General features: G+C 40.6%; 3 protein-coding genes across 4 annotated transcripts in view; 2 read left to right on the top strand and 1 right to left on the bottom strand.

The window, feature by feature from the left end:
* The window catches only part of trpc1 (transient receptor potential cation channel, subfamily C, member 1), a 28076-nt gene extending 15967 nt beyond the window's left edge, over positions 1 to 12109 (top strand). Inside the window, exons 10-13 of the mRNA XM_079662096.1 lie at positions 4113 to 4297; positions 5663 to 5864; positions 10387 to 10581; positions 11334 to 12109. Coding sequence (XP_079518222.1) covers positions 4113 to 4297; positions 5663 to 5864; positions 10387 to 10581; positions 11334 to 11561 — 810 coding nt within the window. The 3' untranslated portion in view covers positions 11562 to 12109. The remainder of the gene's footprint in view (positions 1 to 4112; positions 4298 to 5662; positions 5865 to 10386; positions 10582 to 11333) is intronic.
* pcolce2b (procollagen C-endopeptidase enhancer 2b) lies at positions 12050 to 22747 on the bottom strand. The gene is made up of 9 exons (XM_079662097.1): positions 22367 to 22747; positions 22072 to 22180; positions 19855 to 20110; positions 18713 to 18837; positions 18025 to 18161; positions 17788 to 17951; positions 15607 to 15690; positions 13329 to 13496; positions 12050 to 13019 (listed from the first exon to the last, which is right to left on the bottom strand). Exons 1-9 carry the CDS (start codon positions 22486 to 22488, stop codon positions 12889 to 12891), a joined length of 1296 nt encoding a protein of 431 aa, XP_079518223.1. The 5' UTR covers positions 22489 to 22747; the 3' UTR covers positions 12050 to 12888.
* A 1268-nt stretch (positions 22748 to 24015) lies between these two features.
* The window catches only part of u2surp (U2 snRNP-associated SURP domain containing), a 22098-nt gene continuing 18658 nt past the window's right edge, over positions 24016 to 27455 (top strand). For both annotated transcript variants that reach the window (XM_079661457.1, XM_079661458.1), the window contains exons 1-5: positions 24016 to 24084; positions 25734 to 25832; positions 25915 to 26029; positions 27138 to 27265; positions 27347 to 27417. In XM_079661457.1, the coding sequence (XP_079517583.1) occupies positions 24040 to 24084; positions 25734 to 25832; positions 25915 to 26029; positions 27138 to 27265; positions 27347 to 27417 (458 nt within the window). In that variant the 5' untranslated portion in view covers positions 24016 to 24039. The remainder of the gene's footprint in view (positions 24085 to 25733; positions 25833 to 25914; positions 26030 to 27137; positions 27266 to 27346; positions 27418 to 27455) is intronic.

Consider the following 27455-nt stretch of genomic DNA (forward strand, 5'->3'; position numbering starts at 1 on the left):
CAGCACTTACAGTAGTTTGGCTTATTGGAAGTGAATACATCAACATTTTCTGATTTCTATCTCTATGGTGTATTGCACTTATTGTCAGTCACTTTGGTTAAGAGCACCAGCTAAATGAAATTGAATGTAATGTACTCCTGTATAGACACAGTATTATATACAGCGTGATGACATCAGATGTAGCAGCATGCACTTCTTGATTCCAAACTGCTTTTGAACAGTAAGAAAACCAAAGCAATGCTTTTTGCTCCCAGGTCAGCGTCCTCTTGCCTCTCCATTGACACCCTTGATGGCGTCTCTGTTGAGTTCGTCGATACCTGCAAATATCTGGGCTTTTGGTTGGACAGTAATCTGATCTTCAAACAACATATTGAAGTTCTAACAAAGAAATAGAAATTCACTCTTGGCTTCCTTTACAGACTTAAATGTTGTTTTTCAACGTCATCCCGTAAAAGGTTGGTCTCTGGCTTATTCCTGTCCCAGCTGGACTACGGTGAAACCATCTATAGATTTGCCTGTCCCACTGTTTTGGTCTTGACCCACTCTACCATGCTGCACTGCGTTATATACCAAATGCACCCTACAGGACTCATCACTGCACACTGTATAGCCGAACTGGATGGACCTCACTCACTATGCGTAGGATGCAGCATTGGTTTTTATTAATGTATAAAGCCATTTTAGGAAAGCTTCCACTCTACATATGAGCCAGATCTGCTCCAGTGTGTGACTCTCAACAACCTCAGACCCAGTGCCTTGATACGGGTCCAGGTTTCTGCCGTGCGGACTAAGGCTGGGAAAAGGAGTCTTTTTCATTCTGGTCTTGGAATGACCTTCAATCACGCCTCAAACTGACGGCACTTGTCTCCATAGCATGTTTAAGTTGAAGTTGTCTGAGGTCCTTACCACCAGCTGATCTTCAGTAATAAGTAGTGCACCTTTCTTACTGTCCTAATGTGCTCAATGTAGTGACTTCTTTCTGTCTTTTGTTTTCTTAGTTATGTTCTCTGTATTTTATATGTTTGTGTTATGTGTAACGTTGCTGCCTCCTTGGCCAGGTCAGCATTGTAAATTAGATTTTATCTCAATGCATTTTTATCTGATTAAATAAAGAAATAAAGACACCGGCAGCTAAACATTTGAACTCAGCTTCTGGAGAGTGCAATGCCAAGAAGATTCAATATGAAAAAGGCTTCAGCAGAATAATGTGGAGACGAAACCAAAAAGAGGCGATCACGATCAGTGTGGTGTGCAAATATACTAATGCTGCTGTAAAGGGACAGTTAGCCAAATATGTACCTAAAGAACCGGGAAGGTCTGTATGAGTTTAGAAGCCTTATTGTGCTGCCTGATGGCACATAGGAGTGTCAGAGGGGCTTTGTGGTATTTAGCTATAGTTGCAATGATGTTCTTTACATCTCTTACACAATGCAAAATAAATCAAATGTGTAAACCGCACATTAATCTGACAACAGTACAGTCGATCTTCCTGTGGTTTTGCTGTCCCCCGTATTGCATCATTTAGCAAAAGTGCATCCATGTGTGTGAACATGTGTTCCTTCCTTTCACAATATTTAAATATGCCAGCTTGTCAAATCCTTTCATAACTAACTGCAAAGCATCCTCTACGTCTACGCGGTCATTCTTAGCTGTAGGAATAGGGACCATGTTCCTGTTTGTGCAAGTAGACAATCAAAAACGATTGTATCTCCAGTTATGTCGTTGTTGCCCCCTGTCCCAAGGAAGCCACAAATCTGCTTTGAATATTTTCTATTTAGGTTTTTCAACAACCTCAGTGTCATAGCTGTCCCTCTTTATCGCATCACAATTTTGTGCATCGTCAAGCCAGCTGGCAGAAAGACAGCCAACCAGCTCCTGCCTTTCATTTCCCCCCTCTGTGTGATGTGATTCCATAAAGCAGTCTTCACTTATGCAGGTCAGTCTATTTGCAGGGATGCCTTCCTGTTATTAAGTCAAGTGCTGTTTGTGGTTGAGTTCTAAAACACTAGGGTACTTTTCAGCTGCAATCTCCCCCATCTTTCTGCCTCCCTCCCGCTTCTCTCCCTCTCTGACATCACTGTCTGGATTGGCAGGGTGGAAAAATGATTAGCTTTGGAAATACTCACATGACAGACACACCTAATACACACACACATTTCCACATGAACACACACAGACAGACAGTGAGGCAGAGCTGTGTGGGTTTCAGTAATGCACATTTTTTCTGATCTCGTCCCCCCCGAAGAGGCCATTTCAGCCGGGTAGTGCCCCCTACTGAGGATGGTGTGTGTGTGTGTGTGTGTGTGTGTGTGTGTGTGTGTGTGTGTGTGTGTGTGTGTGTGTGTGTGTGTGTGTGTGTGTGTGTGTGTGTGTGTGTGTGTGTGTGTGTGTGTGTGTGTGTGTGTGTGTGTGTGTGTGTGTGTGTGTGTGTGTGTGTGTGTGTGTGTGTGTGTGTGTGTGTGTGTGTGTGTGTGTGTGTGTGTGTGTGTGTGTGTGTGTGTAGTGAGCGTACAGTGAGCGTACAATGAGCTCACTCATGTTGCAGACTCACCCCGAGGAACACAGTTAATCCCCCATAACTGATGGCACACCATGAGCCATGCATGAGTGTGTTTTCAGAAAACAACTTGCCCCAGATGCATTCTGCCAAAATAACTCATTGTGTTTTCCCACAATGCATTGCAGTAAAACAGCTGGTAGACATTTATAACAATTTAGAAATAGTGTTGTGGTCCGTTGTGGTACATCTTGAAAAACAAGAAATTAAATGTATTCAACAAACATTTTCCTTCTGTTTGCTAAATCTAATTTAATGTAAGTCAATGTATTTATAGAATAATATATAACACATTATAAACGCACAAAATGTAATTTTCAATATTTCTTGAGAAGCTTTCATTAAAACTGGTTAAAAAAGACACTTAATGTATAATTTTGAGAAAAAACAATGTTCCTTAAATAGATTTATGGATAAGGTTTGATAATAACTGGACACTTTTGGGGTGTATTAAGTAAAACACAAATAGGTCTAGTCATTTTGTGTACCTTTAATGTCACATACTATGCCTTTAAGTTATTTTAGAAGCATTTTATTGATATAATTAAAAGAAAACAACAGAAATACTTGAACTATAGTGTCCATTGATGTCACACTTAGTTGAATGTATTGTTACTTTAACAGCCTACTGTGCTGTATACTCTGATAGTGAATTAATATTTTTTTGTTTGTGTTCATTGATGCTTAAATCCATCAGTCAGTAAAGGTGAAGAGCTTTTGACCTGCTGCTTTCCCCCTCTGTTCATACAGAAACTAAGTGAGTCTACGTGTCTGTGTGCATGGAACACCCTCACTCCTAAAGCAGACTGAGGGGATTCACACATGACAAGAGAATTAATCACCCAAATACCCCGAGCCCTCCTCCTCGGTTTGAAGGCAAACACACGAGTGGTCATCCCTCACATTGAACGCTGTGTGTTAACGTTCTGTTTTGCAAGGGCGAGCGTGCTCTGAGCATCTCCAGTGCACAGATAAGCCACTCTGGTTTATAAATAGCTTCTTTCCAAAGGTGTGAGAAGACGCTCTCTGTCTGCGAGCCCCTCACTTTGGCTTCTTCCTTGTTTGCCTGTCTTCCCACAGGCAGGGCGAGAGTCTGCAGCTGCCAGAGTGTGTTGCTTTCCCCATCCTTAGGGGTCTATGCTAAATAAAAACATGGGTAGCTGCAAGTGGTCAGAACGTTAATTCGGAAAAACCCAGGTGCAACATGTACAATGTACATGATTGCTGCATCCCCTACTATTATTCAGCAGCTCACTGAGATACTTCAAGGATATCTTTTAATTGTTAATGCTGTCTTTACCTGCTGGGAAAAGGGTCTGTGAGCTGGTTTCTGGAGCAATTATAATGCTGTAAAAGTTATTTAAAAGGAGTAATAAGAATCGAGTTCATCAAATAAATGCCTCACATCACCCTGACGTCAGAATGCATGACTCAAAGGTATTCAGAGTATTCACTTCTAAGTTGTTATGAAATCAAATGATGTCTCTAGTGTCCAATCTGGCCCTTAAACTTAAAAAAATGCAGAATTAACAGAGGAATTTCCTGTTTTCCCCAGATCTCCATGGGTCAGATGCTGCAGGAGTTCGGGAAGTTTCTGGGCCTCTTCTTGTTGGTGTTATTCGCCTTCACCATCGGACTCACCCAGCTGTATGGAAAGGACCAGAAAGACCCAGACAAGCATCCACCAAAGGACTGCGAGGGCATCTTCTGCCAGCAACAGAGCAACGATGCATTTCACACGTACGGGACACCTCTGTCATTCTGTGCTGCATTAAGGAGTTAGAGAAACCTCCCTGGTCCCCGGCTTGAGCTTGAATCTCAGGATCCATGTATCTGTGATCCTCTCCAGAATGGAAGGAGTCATCACATACAGAGCATCAAGTAGTTCCTGAACAGTGTCCTTCACATGCTGATATCCAAGAGAGGGAGTTACACAGTCACTAGATGGAGGAATGCCGGTTCTGTCATGTACAAAATACCTTTTCTCAAAATGTTGGCTTTTTTCAGAAAATATCAAAATTCACACTTTTATTCAAAATATCAAAATCCTGACTTTTTCTCAAAATTATGTATTTTTTCTCAAAATTCCCTTTTTTCTCAAAATCTCAAAATTCTGACTTTTTTCTCAAAATTTCTAAATTCTGACTTTTTTCTCAAAATTTCTAAATTCTGACTTTTTTCTCAAAATCTCAAAATTCTGACTTTCTCTCAAAATTCTGACTTTTTTCTCAAAATTCTGACTTTCTCAAAATCTCAAAATTCTGACTTTTTCTGAATACTTAAAAATGTTAAATCTCCCTAGTCCCTGGCTTGAGCTTGAATCTCAGGATCCATGTATCTGTGATCCTCTCCAGAATGGAAGGAGTCATCACATACAGAGCATCAACTAGTTCCTGATCAGTGTCCTTCACATGCTGATATCCAAGAGAGGGAGTCACACAGTCACAAGATGGAGGAATAGAAAGCAGTATTCAATGTTTACTTCAGATTAGCTCCACGTCAGAAATGAGCATGCTTGTCATATGTCTCTCTCCATAGAGGCTGAATCATCATGTTAATCACATAGCTATCATATGCCTCAAACAGTCCTGATGCTCTTCTAGGTAATCACACATCCTGTCATGTTCACAGCTACAGTTGATACCTTTGTTAACATGTTACTCTCATATTTAAAGATTCAGTATGTTGTACATCCAGAAATCTCGTTTCTCGAGGTCCTACAGTGTGACATATATACATCAAACAACAACAACAAAAACAAAAAGGGCCTAGATAAACGTGGTATACAGTAGGGCTGCTCGATTATGTCAAAAAAAAAAAAAAAAGTATAATTCAACAGAAAAACGAAAAAAAGTATTATTATTATAAAAAAAAAAAAAAAAAATGTAATAATAAAACAATAATCGTTTGATTTCGATTACGTTGTTTTCGTAATCGTTGGAAGCCATAATCGTAATCGCGATTAAAATACGATTAATTGAGCAGCCCTAGTATACAGGCCATTTTTTTTTTTTTGTTGTTGTTTGATGTATATATTTTCCCAACAATGTGCAAAACGCTTGTTAGGTGAGATAGAAACGGTATCAACTCTTGTTGTCTTCACAGGTTTATGGGGACCTGCTACGCCCTGTTCTGGTACATCTTCTCCCTGGCTCACGTGGCGCTCTTCGTCACACGGATCAGCTACACTGAGGAACTGCGCTCTTTCGTGGGCGCCATGATCATCGGCACCTACAACATCGTGGTGGTCATCGTGCTGACCAAGCTGATGGTGGCCATGCTCCACAAGAGCTTCAGACAAATTGCTGTAAGTGTAACGTAATGAGGTTATTATCCAAGGGTCATTTGAGATCAATTTGGGACCAGGAGCTGCAACTGTTTTCATTTACTATCAAATTAGATCTATTCACCCTAAAATGTTGAACAGATGTTTCCCAATTTGTACTTCATGCATTTGGTTTTGATTAAGGTAAAATATTTATGTTAAGGAAAGTCTATCCACTCAAGGGTTTCCACAAAAAATTGATTTCTTATCCAAAATAAAGATCAACATGTGTTACGAGTTAATTCTGTGGCTCCAACACATTGTACGTGATAGGCTAAGGGGCGGGACATCACTAAGTGTGTTGACCAATCACAACAGAGCCGGCCAGGTAACCAATCAGAGCAGACTGGGCTCTGGTTTCAGACAGAGGGTGAGAAGAGGTGCTGCAGCACAGACAGTATGAGAAAAATAAAGAGCTTTTTGAACATTAAAGCATGAAGACATGTAGAGACACTACATACTGATATACACCTGAACATCAGCAGGAGAGGACTCTTTAAAGTAGAGACACTACATACTGATATACACCTGACCATCAGCAGGAGAGGACTCTTTAAAGTAGAGACACTACATACTGATATACACCTGAACATCAGCAGGAGAGGACTCTTTAAAGTAGAGACACTACATACTGATATACACCTGAACATCAGCAGGAGAGGACTCTTTAAAGTAGAGACACTACATACTGATATACACCTGAACATCAGCAGGAGAGGACTCTTTAAAGTAGAGACACTACATACTGATATACATCTGAACATCAGCAGGAGAGGACTCTTTAAAGTAGAGACACTACATACTGATATACACCTGAACATCAGCAGGAGAGGACTCTTTAAAGTAGAGATACTACATAGTGATATACACCTGAACATCAGCAGGAGAGGACTCTTTAAAGTAGAGACACTACATACTGATATACACCTGAACATCAGCAGGAGAGGACTCTTTAAAGTAGAGACACTACATACTGATATACACCTGAACATCAGCAGGAGAGGACTCTTTAAAGTAGAGACACTACATACTGATATACACCTGAACATCAGCAGGAGAGGACTCTTTAAAGTAGAGACACTACATACTGATATACACCTGAACATCAGCAGGAGAGGACTCTTTAAAGTAGAGACACTACATACTGATATACACCTGGACATCAGCAGGAGAGGACTCTTTAAAGTAGAGACACTACATACTGATATACACCTGAACATCAGCAGGAGAGGACTCTTTAAAGTAGAGACACTACATAGTGATATACACCTGAACATCAGCAGGAGAGGACTCTTTAAAGTAGAGACACTACATAGTGATATACACCTGAACATCAGCAGTAGAGGACTCTTTAAAGTAGAGACACTACATAGTGATATACACCTGAACATCAGCAGGAGAGGACTCTTTAAAGTAGAGACACTACATACTGATATACACCTGACCATCAGCAGGAGAGGACTCTTTAAAGTAGAGACACTACATACTGATATACACCTGAACATCAGCAGGAGAGGACTCTTTAAAGTAGAGACACTACATACTGATATACACCTGAACATCAGCAGGAGAGGACTCTTTAAAGTAGAGACACTACATACTGATATACACCTGAACATCAGCAGGAGAGGACTCTTTAAAGTAGAGACACTACATACTGATATACACCTGAACATCAGCAGGAGAGGACTCTTTAAAGTAGAAACACTACATACTGATATACACCTGAACATCAGCAGGAGAGGACTCTTTAAAGTAGAGACACTACATAGTGATATACACCTGAACATCAGCAGGAGAGGACTCTTTAAAGTAGAGACACTACATACTGATATACACCTGAACATCAGCAGGAGAGGACTCTTTAAAGTAGAGACACTACATACTGATATACACCTGAACATCAGCAGGAGAGGACTCTTTAAAGTAGAGACACTACATACTGATATACACCTGAACATCAGCAGGAGAGGACTCTTTAAAGTAGACACACTACATACTGATATACACCTGAACATCAGCAGGAGAGGACTCTTTAAAGTAGAGATACTACATACTGATATACACCTGAACATCAGCAGGAGAGGACTCTTTAAAGTAGAGACACTACATACTGATATACACCTGAACACCAGCAGGAGAGGACTCTTTAAAGTAGAGACACTACATACTGATATACACCTGAACATCAGCAGGAGAGGACTCTTTAAAGTAGAGACACTACATACTGATATACACCTGAACATCAGCAGGAGAGGACTCTTTAAAGTAGAGACACTAAATACTGATATACACCTGAACATCAGCAGGAGAGGACTCTTTAAAGTAGACACACTACATACTGATATACACCTGAACATCAGCAGGAGAGGACTCTTTAAAGTAGAGATACTACATACTGATATACACCTGAACATCAGCAGGAGAGGACTCTTTAAAGTAGAGACACTACATACTGATATACACCTGAACACCAGCAGGAGAGGACTCTTTAAAGTAGAGACACTACATAGTGATATACACCTGAACATCAGCAGGAGAGGACTCTTTAAAGTAGAGACACTACATACTGATATACACCTGACCATCAGCAGGAGAGGACTCTTTAAAGTAGAGACACTACATACTGATATACACCTGAACATCAGCAGGAGAGGACTCTTTAAAGTAGAGACACTACATACTGATATACACCTGAACATCAGCAGGAGAGGACTCTTTAAAGTAGAGACACTACATACTGATATACACCTGAACATCAGCAGGAGAGGACTCTTTAAAGTAGAGACACTACATACTGATATACACCTGAACATCAGCAGGAGAGGACTCTTTAAAGTAGAGACACTACATACTGATATACACCTGAACATCAGCAGGAGAGGACTCTTTAAAGTAGAGACACTACATAGTGATATACACCTGACCATCAGCAGGAGAGGACTCTTTAAAGTAGAGACACTACATACTGATATACACCTGAACATCAGCAGGAGAGGACTCTTTAAAGTAGAGACACTACATACTGATATACACCTGAACATCAGCAGGAGAGGACTCTTTAAAGTAGAGACACTACATACTGATATACACCTGAACATCAGCAGGAGAGGACTCTTTAAAGTAGACACACTACATACTGATATACACCTGAACATCAGCAGGAGAGGACTCTTTAAAGTAGAGATACTACATACTGATATACACCTGAACATCAGCAGGAGAGGACTCTTTAAAGTAGAGACACTACATACTGATATACACCTGAACACCAGCAGGAGAGGACTCTTTAAAGTAGAGACACTACATACTGATATACACCTGAACATCAGCAGGAGAGGACTCTTTAAAGTAGACACACTACATACTGATATACACCTGAACATCAGCAGGAGAGGACTCTTTAAAGTAGAGATACTACATACTGATATACACCTGAACATCAGCAGGAGAGGACTCTTTAAAGTAGAGACACTACATACTGATATACACCTGAACACCAGCAGGAGAGGACTCTTTAAAGTAGAGACACTACATACTGATATACACCTGAACATCAGCAGGAGAGGACTCTTTAAAGTAGAGACACTACATACTGATATACACCTGAACATCAGCAGGAGAGGACTCTTTAAAGTAGAGACACTACATACTGATATACACCTGAACATCAGCAGGAGAGGACTCTTTAAAGTAGAGACACTAAATACTGATATACACCTGAACATCAGCAGGAGAGGACTCTTTAAAGTAGAGACACTACATACTGATATACACCTGAACACCAGCAGTAGAGGACTCTTTAAAGTAGAGACACTACATACTGATATACACCTGAACATCAGCAGGAGAGGACTCTTTAAAGTAGAGACACTACATACTGATATACACCTGAACATCAGCAGGAGAGGACTCTTTAAAGTAGAGACACTACATACTGATATACACCTGAACATCAGCAGGAGAGGACTCTTTAAAGTAGAGACACTAAATACTGATATACACCTGAACATCAGCAGGAGAGGACTCTTTAAAGTAGACACACTACATACTGATATACACCTGAACATCAGCAGGAGAGGACTCTTTAAAGTAGAGATACTACATACTGATATACACCTGAACATCAGCAGGAGAGGACTCTTTAAAGTAGAGACACTACATACTGATATACACCTGAACATCAGCAGGAGAGGACTCTTTAAAGTAGAGACACTACATACTGATATACACCTGAACATCAGCAGGAGAGGACTCTTTAAAGTAGAGACACTACATACTGATATACACCTGAACATCAGCAGGAGAGGACTCTTTAAAGTAGAGACACTACATACTGATATACACCTGAACATCAGCAGGAGAGGACTCTTTAAAGTAGAGACACTACATACTGATATACACCTGAACATCAGCAGGAGAGGACTCTTTAAAGTAGAGACACTACATACTGATATACACCTGAACATGAAACTTCTTTAATGTTCTTGTTTGGTTTCTGCAGAATCATGAGGATAAGGAGTGGAAGTTTGCTCGGGCCAAACTGTGGCTAAGCTACTTCGATGATAAGTGCACCATGCCTCCCCCGTTCAACATCCTCCCCTCCCCAAAAACTGTCGTGTACCTGGTGACCAGCATGAGTAAGTGGGTCTGCTCACACACGTCAAAGGGAAAGGTGAAGAGACAGAACAGCCTCAAGGTAAGAAAATACCAAACTCTTAACTTGTATAGAGTGGTGCAGCGGTCATGACGTATTTGTGTAGGCCGACTCGGAAGTAAGCTGTGCAAGGGTTCCCTCGACAAGCGTTAGATAAATGCACGATAATCTCCACATGTCTACTTTTACAATTTTCGAATCATAAATCTAGTCTCCAGAAGCAAAATGCTAACGTTGTGCCGTAAAGGAACTACAGCCGAATCCAGCAGCACGACTTCAACGTCACGCCAACTTCAGATCCATATTCAAACATACAGATTCTAAATGGTACAAGTTGAAGAGTTTGTGTTAACAGTTTGCAGGAGGCAGGAGGCAGGGACTTGCTCTCAAGCAGAACAGGGCAAACAAACTCAGAGACAACGGCCTCGACAACTTCTGTAGTCCTATTCAGCCGCTTGGTAACAACCATCGTTTCTCAGACACGTCAACTCTTCAGAAATCACCGGTGGGGACACTGCTGATGGATTTAATGTCGTAGAACAAAACGTGATCCGTCTCTTCCATTTGTGTCAACCACAGACCTTATTTCGAGCTATTTTTAAAAAACGAGTTCAAAAAACTCACTGACAGAGACGAGGGAACCGAAAGCGGTGAAATGCGAACTCACTTCCTGGTTTTAGGACTCGTTCCTGCACCACTGATAGCTGCCAGTGCACTTTGTTACTTTCTGGAAACAAAAACACTGGTTTGTTCCATATTTTAAATTGAATGCCTTTCTTGTCTCTTTTGTCCAGGAGTGGAAGAACCTGAAGCAGAAGCATGATGAGAACTACCAGAAGATCATGTGCTGTCTGGTTCACCGCTACCTGACCTCCACACGGCAGAAGATGCAGAGCACAGACCAGGCCACGGTGGAAAACCTCAACGACCTGCGCCAAGACCTTTCCAAGTTTCGCAACGAGATGAGGGACCTGCTGGGCTTCCGGACCTCCAAATACGCCATGTTCTACCCCAGGAGCTAAAGAACTCGATATATATCTCCCCCTTACCCCTTTCGACAACACCTCTGCTTCTCGTTTATCTGAGATGCTGTGTGACCCGAGCATGTGCAAAAAAAAACTCTGCTCTTTTGAGTCACAGAGGCGACTTTTAAACCCGGACCTTAACTAGAAATATATATATATTCTCCACACAAGCCTCCAGACTCAGGCCCCATATGTATTATTCAGCTATTCAACCTTTTTGTAAATAAAGGAAGCCATTGTTTTAAACAGGAAGACGCTTGAATGGCGTAAAGAAGGTGGTTTTGATGAATACAAATTCTGCTTTTCAGATTTGTTTCTGTCCTTTGAAACTGATCTTTTTGCAACTCAGAGAAAGCCAGAAAAATGTCAAAAGTTCAGCAGGTGAGTCGCATTACACCTGATCCATTTTCAGTTAGCATTAGCTGACTCACACACTGTTTGTTTTACTGCTGAACGTTTTTGTACAGACAGACGGACAAAGGGAACATGTTTAAGGGAGTTTTATTTGGGAAGATGAATACAATAAAATATAAATAATATTCACAGACTTTTTCATATGAAAATATTTCTCATTTCATTCCACTGCCTTTTAAAAACAAGCTAATGCTGATTGAATCCGTAAAAATATTAAAAGGAAAAGAGCTTTAGCTAGGAAAGGTCCACATAAATCCAGCATTTCCAAAAGAATCATTTAAATATATTAAATATTGCACTTTTTATTAATCGCCCCTTTTAAAAACGTCCTAAATTCGTGCCCATTACAGATGAGCACAGACTACTGACTGCAGGTGTGATCGAAACTACGACAAATCCCCTTTGGATATAAACCAGGCTTGTGAAGTGTTAAGACTATATTTGTTTAAAGCATACTCAATTATAAATCCCCACAGCTTAAAGGGGAAACTGGAAAGGATAGGATGTCAGAACAGATGTAGGAACTGACACTTTGGAACAATCTGATTAACGTTTGATTTTCAAAACATGTGATCTGCTTTACTTCTCCTATTCTGGGCTCCTTTTACTAGCTGTAATCCCTGCTAGGGGTATGACAGGAATGTGAGTGGCGGAGTGAGAATTGGCTGTGGAGAGGCATGGAAACTTCTTGTTGCCAAATGTTGTAAAACAGACCGATGGGTTTATTTAATAGAAGACAGTTTAGAAGTACTTAATGCGTTCCTGTTTATCCTTAAACCATGCGACCCTCAGCCGGATAGCAGAACTAAAATGCCCCTAATTGAATGAAACACATGTGTTTTAAGTGTTGTCAAGATGGAGATAATTGTCTCCATCCCCGGGCAGAGGAGATCCTCGGCGCTACTGGAACTCAGCACCGCTTGTTTTTCAGGACGTTCAGCACTTTCTGGTTCTTTGTCTTGAACGCCATCACAAAGTGCTGCGGGGCGATTTTCCCGCGGCCGTCCTCGTCCACCACGCCCATGAAGACGTAGTTCAAACCTGGGAAAGTCACACACAAAACACCTGAATGCAGTGGCAGAACAGACATTCAGGGAGGCCACACATCAGATTCTCCTCACGGGCAGGTCTGTATACCATATGTTTACAAGTTATATAAACATATTTAATGTTCTGACTGTTTGAACAGTGAGTTCTGCCGCTCACCTTACACTTTGGGGCGAACTCTATCAACAGTCTGACAGCAAAGGAGGCCAACTCAGAGCCGTAGGTTATGCAAAACAGTCAACTAGGAACTCATACTGATTATATGAGATAATGTTTTACTTTACCATCCCTCTGTGGACTCACCTCTCCTGATAAATGGACACTTCTTGCACAGGATGATGATCTTGGTGCTCATGGTCTTTCCCGCCTGCTGGATGGCCAGACTGCCTTCTTTATACACGTTGATGATGGAGATGGTGGCGTACATACTTCCTTCTCTCATCACCGCCGTAATGACAGTCCCGGTTATCACTGACAAACACACACACATAGACACAGGTCTTTAAAAAAACAAAGCACACTAAATACATAACATAAAGGGTACTGAAATCTTCTTAAAAAGACAAAAATATATATGTGCCCTTTGCACTGAATCACAACAAGACTTAGCTAAGAGCTAAATGCTAACGTTAGCGTGTTAACATGCTCCCAATGAATGTGCTAAATGAACAAGCTATAGTCAAAATGTTTACTATAATCACCATCTTGGTTTAGCATACTAACGTTTGCTAATAGTCAGAGCGTTTAGTCTACTACTATTTGTACTTATTATTTATTGTTTGTTATTTCCAGGCTGCCTGTAAAGATGTCATGTTGAATTAACAGTATCTTTTTTCAGGTTGTTAACATTATCCTTTTATGACTCCTTCCTCTTCCAGCAACTAGCAGCTCCTTCTCAGAAGTTTAAGAAAGCACAACAAAGCTATAATTCACAGTCATTTTAAAACGTTCAACGATAAGTGTTTCCAGTAAACGGCCCTGCGTGTGACAAGGCCAGGTTAAATATGTGATAGCATAATTGTCCGTCTGACGGCTAAAGTATGGTGTGGATCTGAGGTCACTGTATATATGACACAAGAGAGAAAACAGATAGCACTGGGGCTTGTTTTACCTGGTCAACAAGTTGAGCATTTTAAACTAAATTGCCACAGCATCTACCAGTTTTCTACTCCTGTGTCTGACCCATACTTGCCAACCTTGAGACCTCAGAAATCGGGAGAATTTCAAAATGCAAAATAGGGGGGGAGGGGGGTGCTAGTGGATCGCCGGAGCTGTTAGATTAACATGCTTATTGTAGTTCTAAGTTCCATCCCTGATGGAGCATATGTGTGGGCTGGACCTGTATTTTACAGGAATGGAGTGAGCAGAGAGTGGAGTAGTTGTCGATTCTTGTTCTGTGATTATCTGCTTCACCCTCTCAGACTTTCAGTTGCGCGCGCTACTAAAGAGACGTGTTACCATGGAAACCAAACAATGGTGTAGCTGTATTAAAGTCCGAGTGGAATTAGTCCTGAGTAAATCTGATTTTGTCAGAAATCAGGAGAAATGCGGGAGAAATATGACCCCGGGAGGAAACCAGGAGAGGGCAATGAAATCGGGAGTCTCCCGCGAAAATCGGGAGGGTTGACAAGTATGGTCTGACCGGGTTTACATTTAGCAGTGACTTCTCATTCGGCATGGACAGGATGCTTCACGCTGATGGTCCCAATATGTCTGGACGTCCCTCACTGTTTCATTTCCTGACAGGCATGAGAAAAGCCAGAGGAATGCCTGTTTCAGAAATGTCCTTCTACCTGCTGCTACTGTTACATAAACCAGAGAGCTGCTTTATGTGATGCATCATCAGATTAGAGACTAGCGACATTTATGGCTTTATTCAAACCCACTATTTCCTGTCTCGCCACTTCATCAGAATGGGACGTAACATATTGTTGATACCACATCGGACGGGAGGCTTTTTACCACATGCACCAACACGTTGCTTGCCTTCCCTTCAGTTCCTGATGAAAGTGAACTCTTTGAAATGCCAATTTAACACATGTGGTAAACACACGAGAGAGGAAAACACCAGAGTAGCCTGAATCAACACGCTCATTTATCAACAGTTTACCTACTGTGTGTGTGTGTGTGTGTGTGTGTGTGTGTGTGTGTGTGTGTGTGTGTGTGTGTGTGTGTGTGTGTGTGTGTGTGTGTGTGTGTGTGTGTGTGTGTGTGTGTGTGTGTGTGTGTGTGTGTGTGTGTGTGTGTGTGTGTGTGTGTGTGTGTGTGTGTGTGTGTGTGTGTGTGTGTGTGTGTGTGTGTGTGTGTGTGTGTTTACACTGGAGGTAACTGTGTCCTACTGTATACAGTCCTTCACTTCCTGACAGACGTATCAAGGGAAGTCTTTGAGATGCGCAGCGAGAAATCAGAGGAGCAAAGATAGTGACATGACTGTAAACGGCTTGTTAGGGGAGATTTGGCAGACGTACGTTCATACTTTTAGGGATAAGCGGGCACATAACAGAAGATATATTCAATAACACACAAGCGTAGGAGCAACTGGAGCTTATGTGTTTTAAATAAATTGCAATGAAGTTCTTACCAAAATTGCTGGAGCAGTAATTGCTCTCAAGTGTTCCTCGTCTTTTGCATTTCTGCTGGCACAGGGCTACAGAGTACTTCAGAGCTGTGGAGAAACACACACACACACACACACACACACACACACACACACACACACACACACACACAATAACATTTATTTAAGTTGGCGTTGGTTGAATGGCAGCCTCATAGACAATGTGCTGTGTGTAAAACAGCGAGATAATGTGACGGCTAACATGTGTTTTTAGATTTAGGGATAGTAAAGATTCCATAGAGTCAAAGACAATACAACGTGAGTGTCTCAATATCATTCTTCCTGGGGAGGGATACAGTAAGGAAGGATAAGCCAACCAGAGAGCTCCGTTACAGTATGACATCATGACAGGGAGGCACCGAAATAACCTGGCTGTACTGGGGGAAAATGAGGATTGTGTGGGAATGTGAGTTTGAGTTTGAGCTGTGATTCGGGACACATGACCACACTCTGTATAACGGGTGTTGCATCTATATTAGGACATACAGGCTGCAGTACTGTGTATTATTTGATAGTTAAACATTTATTTTCTTGCTGTTATTAGTTATAGTGAATGTATATTTTGTGTTATTATTTAAGTTAAAGGTGGGTTAGGTACAGGGGCGGTTCTATGGGGGGGGGGGGGCAGGGGGGGCCAGTGCCCCCCTAAAACTGACCTCTGACCCCCCTGTGCCCCCCCTAAAAATGAAAAGTGAAAAAAGTGAAAAATGTATGATTTATTGAATGACGGAATAGGCGGAACTAACGTTATTCGTCATTCTAGTCGGACCCATTAGAGCGGTGCACTCAGGACCCATTAGAGCGGGGAAAAACAAACAGTTTTCATCTCGGATCATCGGAGGCTGTTGCATCAAGAAAGACTGATTGAAACCTACGTTTCGAGAGACTACCACGATAATTGAAGGTGAAACTATTGTATCCGTGTAATTGTAGATGTAAAGTAGAGATGTAACTGTTCATTGCCTTTATTTTTATATAAATATGATATGGTGTTAGTGCAAACATTTTACTATAACTTAAGCTGAAGCTAACAGTAATAACTATAAGATCTGAAATAAATAAGTGGACTGAAACAAATACCAATAACTGTATTGCATTGTGTTCTTATGCGCAATTACTTCATACTGTCTAGTTCTCTTTTTCGTCCTGCATTTATTGTGCCCCCCAGTCGCCCCCCCCCAGTCTCAAATTGGTCTAGAATCGCCACTGGTTAGGTAATTTTGGAGAAACCAGCTCGAGTGCGCTAGAATTGAAAAAATACACAGCCGGAGAAAAACTGCCACTTCCTCACAGAGCCCCTCCTCCAACACACACGAACGCGCACATGACCAATGAGGGCACGAGATAAGTTTGTGCACAGATGGAAGGCTGACAGGCAGGTAGGCCATCCAGTTACTTTAGCCGGCTCAGATGATTGGTCGTGCTTTTTACAGCGCTACGGCTTCCACAGATGATATTTTTTAATGGATTCTTTGTCAAAGCACTTCAGATATTCATTGCTATCGGGATGTTAAGAGCATTCCATGGAATATAACAAAAAGTGTATCTCGAGCCGGTTTCTCAAACTTACCTACCCCACCTTTAATTGAAGTCGTTGTTTATGCTTTTACTTTGAAGGCGGCTTCGTAATGTAGTAATTAAATATTTTTAACAAGTACTTTTACTTTTGGTAAGTATACTTTGCTGCCAGTCCTGTTGTAACTTAAGTAAGGTTTTGAATGCAGGATTTGTACTTGCAACAGGGTACTTTTACCCTTTAGTAGTACTTCTACTTCTTCCACTACTGCTCTTTGCACTTTAGAAAGTGATGATTCACAACTATATGTCAAATTGTAGAGGTCTGCTGTTTAATTACACTTTTTTAATTGAACTGACCCATTTTATTTAACAGAATATGTGCAATTATGTAACTATGAAAAAAAAAGCTCAGATCCCGAATCTTTAACCATAAGCAGTAAAAAGAATGACTCTACTTAATTTGTTTTGTTTTCCATATCTCCTACCAGGAGCATATTGCAGTATTCCCTCATGACTGATAAAGAGAATGCAGTCGACCAGTCAGCCAGTATTCCTCATAGCTACATCAACAAAGACAGATGTTAGAAGCCCTCTGGAGGATCGTATTGGAGGAAAGTTGATACCTACGTATGGGCCTGGTGGTGACTGGCTGCGTTGTAGTGGTGGGTGGCATCGTGGTGGTGATGAATTTCTTTGGTCTGAACTTATAGTGTCCGATGAAGCCGTCTGCGGTGAGACTGAGGTCGGAGAGGAACTGGATGAGCAGCTGGTTCCCGTCTGAAAACACTGGCCTGCAGACACACTCACTGTAAACTGAGAGGCAAACATGGGATGGATATTTAAGTGGGAATGAGAATCACCTACGCTGGGGGGCTGTCTCCGCAGTATTTCCCGATCCTCTTGGCGTCGTTGATTTCCGCCCCGTTGAAAATGGAGACGTGGTCGTAGCGGCAGTAGTTATCTCTCTCCACATCAAACTTCTCAAACTTGATTTCAATAATCTGCAGCAGGAGACAAACCACAGAGGAAACGTCTTTCATCGAACATAGGCTGGTAACGGACTAACAGGATACAACGTTTGATTAAAGGGTAGCCTATCATTTGTGGGGGCATGTAGTCTTGTTCCACACCCTTTACACATTCGACTAGAAGACTAATCCACTTATTGCACTCCTTACCACTCATGCGGGACAGTTTGAAAGTAAAAGCATCCAAATCAAAGAGATATCATTATTATTATTCCATGCAATCATCTTCCTTTTCCTGAGGGGGGTGTTATGCTAGAGCCAGATTATTGCAACTATTTGTATACAGTAGTTTCCCCTTAGACCTCTACATAGACTGTGGTAACTTGTTAAACATGTTTTTTACCACAATGGCGCACATGTGTTCAACATCCACAACATAACACCTGTTCAGGGTTAGCATTTAGTATCAGTGTGGAGAAAACGAGAGATTTTAGCGTCTATTATTGAATCTAACAGTTCCGTTTGCTTTTATCCTTTACACATAACATTTCCCTCAATATAAAATGAATGTGGAGCACTCTGACCTGGTTCTTTGGGGCCACTATGTGCCAGGCGCAGGTGACTCCAGCTGGGTAATCCTTCTCCGGCCAGTTTGGTGTTTTGAAACTCCCCGTGGGTTTGTCCAACCTGCCTCCACAGTACTGCTCACCTGTGGAGCAATGATTCAAACATTCATCCTGGATAATCTGCAAAATAGAATTCCTATTCCTCAAAGGGAATGATCCACGTCTTGTGTGTGATAAGAAGCCTTCTTTGTGCACCCTAAAAAGTGATTAGTCCTGTGCCGTGAAGAGTTAAAAGAAGACGGCGTCCTTCCAAATGTCCTCAAGCATCGGAAAATCATCTGTTCAAAGGTTGTTCAGACATTTAAAGAACTGAATCACTTTGTGTTCTTGTAACATGCACTTAGATTGATGTTTCCCTTCCAACATGTCAAGTACAGTCTTGCACAGTGACAGAAATAAACATTGTTTGCTCTACAGTTTTGACATCGCTAAGAGACCGTCTATCTGCCACCATCCTCTTTGTGAGAGACATGTAGGCTGGCTTCCTACACAGTGTCCATTAAAGCTGTTAGCTCCTCTGGGACATGAAGAAGAAGCAGCCATTACAATTCCACGAAAACACAAGAGTTGACCCTGCAGAGAGGAAGAGGCTCATTCAGACTCAAGGGATACTTTCTGACCTGCACCTACGACTTAGAGTGCTCCGAAAAATCCAGTGAGAAATTCCACATCCCACTGTGAGAAGTGTTCGGATGTTCCTCCCTTTTTGTCCACAAGCTGAAACTGTGTATCGGAAAGGTCCGTTTTTTTACTGAGCAGAAAAACAAACTACATCTCCTTTTGTTTTACTGGGTGTCTCAAAAGTGTTATGCAAGTTGCTCTTAAGTAGGAGTTGTTCCCTCTGTCTGTCTAGGTATTGTGGTGCCAATGACCTCACTAAAACAACTCGTGTTATACGGCCTTGTTAATTTGTTTTTTAAAGACTGACCCCTTGCCAACACAGACACACTCCCAGGCCGATATTAGACTCCTTTATGGGGTGAAGTCATGGCTGAGACCCAAGTGTCTGCATTACACACTCGGCTGGCTGCAAGATATTCTCTTACACAGCGGCAGGCTTGGCACATAAGACTCGGCATGCAGAAGACTCTCCTTTCTACCTCTCTCATGTGGGTGGGCAGCGGAGAAGACAGCCAGGAAGCCACTCCCAGCTGTGTTTGCATCCGAGACCATCTGCAGGAGCATCTTGTTGCCAGTGGAAACCAGCCCTCCCGGTTTGAAGGTCCCACAGAAGCGTCCGAGTCTCTGCCCGCGCACATGGCCGCTGTAAACATCAACGTAGTCGTAGCGGCACAGGTTGTCGCTCTCCAGGTCGATGAAGCGAAAGGACAGGACCACCACCCTCCCCTCAGGCACCTGGGAGGGAAGTCCACTAATTAGCTTTATTACAGAAAGCAGTGGAATGTCAGATAGGTGCACGCCTCTCATGCGTGCTGACTTTAATGAAGTGTGATTACAGACACTAAAGCCTGACTCATAAGGCAACATATATATAGTTTGTATGTCCTATATATATTCATGTTGCATTGTGTCTGAAGTTTTTAATTTCCCACATCTACACTATAGCTACTGTGCACATGACAATAAAGCTTTGAATCTTGAATCTTGAATGAAATGCAACTTGATCCACACTGTCAGTAAGACTGTTCTAATGTAAAGTAATGTAATCGAGAACAGACTGGCTTAACTTGGCTGTGGTTAAGAAGTACGTTGGGAGTTTGACAAGGTTTATTTAATAAGGTGCAATCTATGTTGTCATCATTATTATAGGCTATGGTAGGAAAAGCATAACAAATAGGGTGGAATAAGTACTAAAGTAAAAGAAGAAGTACTCAGATCTTGTACTTGAGTAAAAGTAGAAGTACTCAGATCTTGTACTTGAGTTAAAGTAGAAGTACTCAGATCTTGTACTTGAGTAAAGTAGAAGTACTCAGATCTTGTACTTGAGTAAAGTAGAAGTACTCAGATCTTGTACTTGAGTAAAAGTAGAAGTACACAGATCTTGTACTTAAGTAAAAGTAGAAGTATTCAGATCTTGTACTTCAGTAAAAGTAGAAGTACTCAGATCTTGTACTTGAGTAAAAGTAGAAGTACTCAGATTTTGTACTTGAGTAAAAGTAGAAGTACTCAGATCTTGTACTTGAGTAAAAGTAGAAGTACTCAGATCTTGTACTTGAGTAAAAGTAGAAGTACTCAGATCTTGTACTTGAGTAAAAGTAGAAGCACTCAGATCTTGTACTTGAGTAAAAGTAGAAGTACTCAGATCTTGTACTTGAGTAAAAGTAGAAGTACTCAGATCTTGTACTTGAGTAAAAGTAGAAGTACTCAGATCTTGTACTTGAGTAAAAGTAGAAGTACTCAGATCTTGTTCTTGAGTAAAAGTAGAAGTACTCAGATCTTTTACTTGAGTAAAAGTAGAAGCACTCAGGTCTTGTACTTGAGTAAAAGTAGAAGTACTCAGATCTTGTACTTGAGTAAAAGTAGAAGTACTCAGATCTTGTACTTGAGTAAAAGTAGAAGTACTCAGATCTTGTACTTGAGTAAAAGTAGAAGTACTCAGATCTTGTTCTTGAGTAAAAGTAGAAGTACTCAGATCTTTTACTTGAGTAAAAGTAGAAGCACTCAGATCTTGTACTTGAGTAAAAGTAGAAGTACTCAGATCTTGTACTTGAGTAAAAGTAGAAGTACTCAGGTCTTGTACTTGAGTAAAAGTAGAAGTACTCAGATCTTGTACTTGAGTAAAAGTAGAAGTACTCAGATCTTGTTCTTGAGTAAAAGTAGAAGTACTCAGATCCTGTACTTGAGTAAAAGTAGAAGTACCAGAGTGTAGGAATACTCTGTTACAGTAAAAGTCCTGCATTCAAAATGTTCCTCAAGTAAAAGTAGAAAAGTATTCTCATCAAAATATAGTGAAAGTGGCGACAGTAAAAGTAGTCATTGTGCAGATTGGTCCATTTCAGAATAATATATATGATATGTTTTATAATGATTGATCATGAAAGTGTTCTCAAAGCTGGTAAAGGTGCAGCTAGTTTGAATGACTTTGTATACTGCAGGGTAGCTGGTGGATTTACTCCAGGTGGAACTAAAGTCTGATTTAACACTTGATTATATTGTTTATTATTCCGCAAAACAAACTAAAGGCGTTAGATACATATAGTGTAGTCAAAGTACAATATTAACCTCTGAATTGTGACGCAGTAGAAGTACAAAGTATAGCATAAAACGGAAATACTCAAGTAAAGTAGCTACCTCAAAATTGTAATTAAGTAAATGTACTCTGTTACCTCACATTACAGATTATGAAATAGACTCACTTCGATCCTCCACACACACTTGGTGTTTGGAGGGTAAACTCCTGGGTATCCCTGGCTGCCGATGACTCCAGATTCTCCTGTGATGTTTCCCCCGCATGTGAAGATTGGTCTAAATATGGGGGGAAGATTTGCTTTTTCAAAATATATTACATAAATAAACACGTATGAAAGGTTGCGGTTGTTTTAACATATTCAATGCGCCATAAGTCCTGACTGGAGGCTCTCCGGACTGCAGACAATCCCTGTAAATATCCCAATAAAGCTGTCAAATGAAAAGCTGTAGATAAAGTCGTACCTCCGCTCAGACTGCGCACAGATGTGTGTGAGGAACATCAGACTCCACAGGGTGAAAACACTGCATGTACTCCACATAGTTGAGATCCCGGCTCTCTTCTCGCCCCGTGGCATGAATGGCATTGTGTGGAGCGGACTGAGTTCCTGCAGGGACTTCCAGTAACTGCAGCCCGGAGAGCATGAATATGGAGTCTGTTCTGCAGGAGAGGAGGGACGGAGCTCAGCCTGCTGCTTTTACTAAAAAAACAAAAAATAACATTAAAGAGGTTGGAACAGCCATAGTTTCTTATGGCTGAAAAACCTCGAAGGGGTGGCATGAATAAACTTATACCATATAATACATATTGAGACTTGATGATTATCCAAAATGTCATACCTCAGACCTGCAATGAGCAAAACATCCATTGCACTTTGTGTCAAATTTGTATTTCCACATGTATCTATCTATCTATCTATCTATCTATCTATCTATCTATCTCTCTATCTCTCTCTATATATATATGTATCTATATATATCTATATCTATATCTATCTATCCATCTCTCTCTCTCTCTCTCTCTCTCTCTCTCTATCTCACTATTTTATTGGTTTTATTTGTTCTATGTCCTATAATATGTTCATGTTGCACTGTTGGAGGAGCCTGTGACTTCAGTTTTTCATTGCCATATCTACACTGTAGCTATGTGCACATGTCAATAAAGCTTTGAATCTTAAATGAATCTTGAATCTTAAATCCATCTGTATATAGTGTTAGTTTACATCTAATTAATATGCTATTTCTTGCACACTTAATGTACATAATGTCCTACTTTAACATGTTGTTAGCTGTAGTTGGCCCTTCATATTGTATATTTGACTTTTAGTCTTCAGATCTTTCACTGTCAATCTGTATACATTTTACTTTTTATTCTATTTTGACTTATATATGCTTGTTTATTTTCAACTCTTTTTCATTTCCACATTATGTGCAATGCCTTGTTGACATGCTGCTGTGATTAAAACATCAATAAAGTCAGTCTTATCTCACACACATATGCCCAGTGTAATGATGTGGAGTGAGTGGTTTTACAAGTGACCTGTTCTTTATTTCTTTTTAATTTAACACAATTTTTCAACAATATTAGGCTTCTAAAAGGTGTATGAATGTGCCCCTGGCTGTTGGTCTTCACAATAATATGCAAGGTTAATGTTAGAGATAAACTAATGGAGATAGACTTAGGGCGATAGAAAGCGAGAGCACCACCGGCTGGACTAAAGTATGCTAAGCAGCTACATTATGATGTTACTGAAAGTGACTTTAAATCAAATTACATATATTTTTCCATATATAGATTAGTTTACATGACGGTAAACATATTATGAGCAATACGTTTACATTATTGTTATGCATATGCGAAGCAACACATTTGATTCTGTGATAAACAATTAAAATGGGAGTTTTAGTTTGACCATTTAACATTATATCTCGTTATGTCTTTCAAAAACATACATTTTCATAAATATTTGCGTTGTTTTGTTCATTTTTAATGTAATTATAAAAGACAACAGTGGCAGAATAACGTAAAAATAAATTGACCGTCACTGGTTCGGTGATCGACTGTAACCCCTGCCAGTTCACGCGTGCGTCTATCTTTTAATCGATGATCGACTTTTTTTCTTAAACGAACCAGAGAGATGGCGGACCGGACGCCTGGCGGCTCTCAGAAAGCCAGCGCTAAGGTGAATTTACACTATTACTAACAATAGCTAAGTCTCATCTCTTGTGGTGAAAACAATGCAAATAACGCCTTATTAACAATTACATAGTTGTATCCTACATGTTAGACTTAGAGTTTTACGTGTATGCAACGTTGTTTTATGCTAAAGCTAAAGCTAACATTGGACCACACTGGCTATTAAGCTAACGCTAGGCAAAGTGATTTTAGCTAGTAGAACTAGTTGACCCAATATTGTTCCTATAGTTTACCAGCTGATACTCACACAGCTAATCACCATAACAACATGTGTTTGATATATGTATGCATTTATAAATAATACCTTGAATGTTATGTTTTTGGACATCGGGCCTACATATGAAAGCTATCTCCTTGTAACAGTCAGTTGGCGCTGCACCTGATAGCAGCTTTTTTAAGTCCATAATGTTGTTTTTATTGTAGCTACCTCCTGATTAGTACTAACTATTTACTACATGCAACCTGTAGAGTAATCAAAATGACTTTATTCGAGGGAAAATGTACACCGTTACAGCAAGTAAAAAGCCATAGGTAGCTTTAATATAGAGTAATACAGTGTAGCTTATAAGGCCTTTGGCTAATATTGTTTTATTGTAGCTACCTCCTGATGTCTGGCTGCAAATTAGTACAAACTATTCAGGGAATGCAACATGCAGAATGACGATTGAATGTTTATGCAATGACCTCTCGCTACTAGTGGACACAGCCCACTTTACAGTGTAATGAGAGTTGCATGTTAATGGCTCTTACCTGTCAACATAATGAGCATCAGGCTTTTGTAATCATTTAATAATAACACTACTACCTAAAGCAGCAGTGATCTACAGTGGTGTGAAGTAACTAAGTATATTACATGTGTTGCTACTTTGTACATTTAGTTACTTAGATGTGAAATGTAATCAAGTGTTAAATCAGACTTTAGTTCCACCTGGAGTAAATCCACAAGCTACCCTGCAGTATACAAAGTCATTCAAACTAGCTGCACCTTTAGCAGCTTTGAGAACACTTTCATGATCAATCATTATAAAACATATCATATCTATTATTCTGAAATGGACCAATCTGCACAATGACTACTTTTACTGTCGCTACTTTCACTATATTTTGATGAGAATACTTTTATACTTTTACTTGAGGAACATTTTTAATGCAGGACTTTTAATGTGACAGAGTATTCCTACACTCTGGTACTTTTAATCAAGTACAAGGTCTGAGTACTTCTACTTTTACTCAAGAACAAGATCTGAGTACTTCTACTTTTACTCAAGAACAAGATCTGAGTACTTCTACTTTTACTCAAGTACAAGATCTGAGTACTTCTACTTTAACTCAAGTACAAGATCTGAGTACTTCTACTTTTACTCAAGTACAAGATCTGAGTACTTCTACTTTTACTCAAGTACAAGATCTGAGTACTTCTACTTTTACTCAAGAACAAGAACTGAGTACTTCTACTTTTACTCAAGAACAAGATCTGAGTACTTCTACTTTTACTCAAGTTCACCATCTGGGTATAATAACATTACTACTAAAATCAGTAGAGATCTTTTTGAATATCACATGCAGCCTTATTTAGAGTTTTACTGCGTGACTATGAATCCTTGTTTAAACCCAACCATGCTTTGTTTACGACAGGCGCTGCTGGAGAGCAAACTGAAGTCTTTTAGCATCGGCAAAATGGCAGTGGCAAAGCGGACCCTGAGCAAGAAGGAGCAAGATGAGATAAAGAAGAAGGTAAGTGTCTGTTGTAGCTGGCTTCACGTTGCATTAAGATGTCATTTTATTGATTTACTTTGACACTTGGTTGTGTGTTCAGGAGGACGAGCGAGCGGCAGCAGAAATCTATGAGGAGTTCCTCGCTGCGTTTGAAGGAGGAGGAGACGGCAAAGTCAAGGCCTTTGTTCGTGGCGGGATTGCAAATGCAACAAAAGGTTAAACCCTTTCTGTTATCTACGTTTGTTTGCACTACTAAATACTGCTCGTCATTGTTCACTAACTATGTGACCGTATGTTTCTTGTAATTATTTAACTGCTCTTTAGGGATGTCCCGATCACCTTTTTTTGCTCCCGATCCGATTCCGATCATTTGATTTTGACAATTTGCCGATACCGATTTTTCCCGATCCGATCTTTATGCAATGCATTAAGAGAAAAAAAAGCATTCGAGTTATCCCTTAAGGTTGTTTTTTTATTTAAATTGGATATTCTATCCAACATGGATATAGCTTCTTTCTTTCACAGCAGCATTGGATCAGTTCAGTTGTGCAGCATTGGATCAAAACAAAATAAAGCTTTCAGTACTCGTTAGCTTACTGCTACAATTAGACACTGCGCCCACTCTGTTGCCAGATTTGAGAGAAATAAGCAGGTCTATGAAAACAAGCCCCAAAAGGAACACATACATGATGTTGTGTCATTTGAAACCAAAACTAAGGCCTCAGGATGACTTTAAGACTTGAACATGGTCATTTTTGTTTTGTAACATTGAATACAAAATAAATAAAAACAGTATTTTAAAAAAAAAAAAAAAAAAAAAATCCCGATCCCCGATTTTTTTCTCCCGATTCCGGGATTTTCTCACGTGATCGGATCGGGACATCTCTACTGCTCTTTTTACTGGACTGTTGGTGTACAGTTTTGTTATTATGCTGCTGTGTTTATTGTGTTTTTGTAACTCTGGTAGAACAACTTCCTTCGGTATAAATAAAGTCCTATCTTTTTATTCCCAAATCAGTATCATAATCTGAGCTCAGGCACAGTTCACAGCATGCTCCATCCATGACTTGTGAAATGATGATGTTGTCCGGCAGTGGCTCAGTCAGTCGGGGCTTGGACTGTGAGCCGTAGGGTCGCCGGTTCAAGTCCCCGAACAGACCTAAATATGGAGTGTGGACTGCTACTTGGAGAGGTCCCAGTTCCCCTCCTGCCCTTCCGTGGTGCCCTTGAGCAAGGCACCGGACAACCCCCTTCCCCCCCCTCACTCCCATTGCTCCCCGGGCGCTGTGCAATAGATGAATAACACATTTGTTCACCTTTCAGAGGAGGCAGCTGCTGATGAGAAGAAAGGAAGACTCTACAAGCCCAAGTCTCGTTTTGAGAACCAACCGACAAAAAGCTTCTTGCCTTTGGACACACCAGCTCAGTTTATACCAGTAGACAAAAGACAAGTAAGTACTGTGACCGTCAACAAGTGGAGTCTCCTGATACGTCTCTGCTTTCTCACACTGCTGATTATTATTGTCCTCTAGGCTCTGAAGAAGGCGGCTGAAAAGGAGAAGAAGAAAAGCAACTTGGAACTCTTTAAAGAAGAACTTAAGCAGTAAGTTAGATATGTTATTCAGCATCATTTAACATATT

This window comes from Notothenia rossii (assembly GCF_949606895.1).
Source record: "Notothenia rossii genome assembly, chromosome: 12".
In the NCBI taxonomy this organism is placed as follows: domain Eukaryota; kingdom Metazoa; phylum Chordata; class Actinopteri; order Perciformes; family Nototheniidae; genus Notothenia; species Notothenia rossii.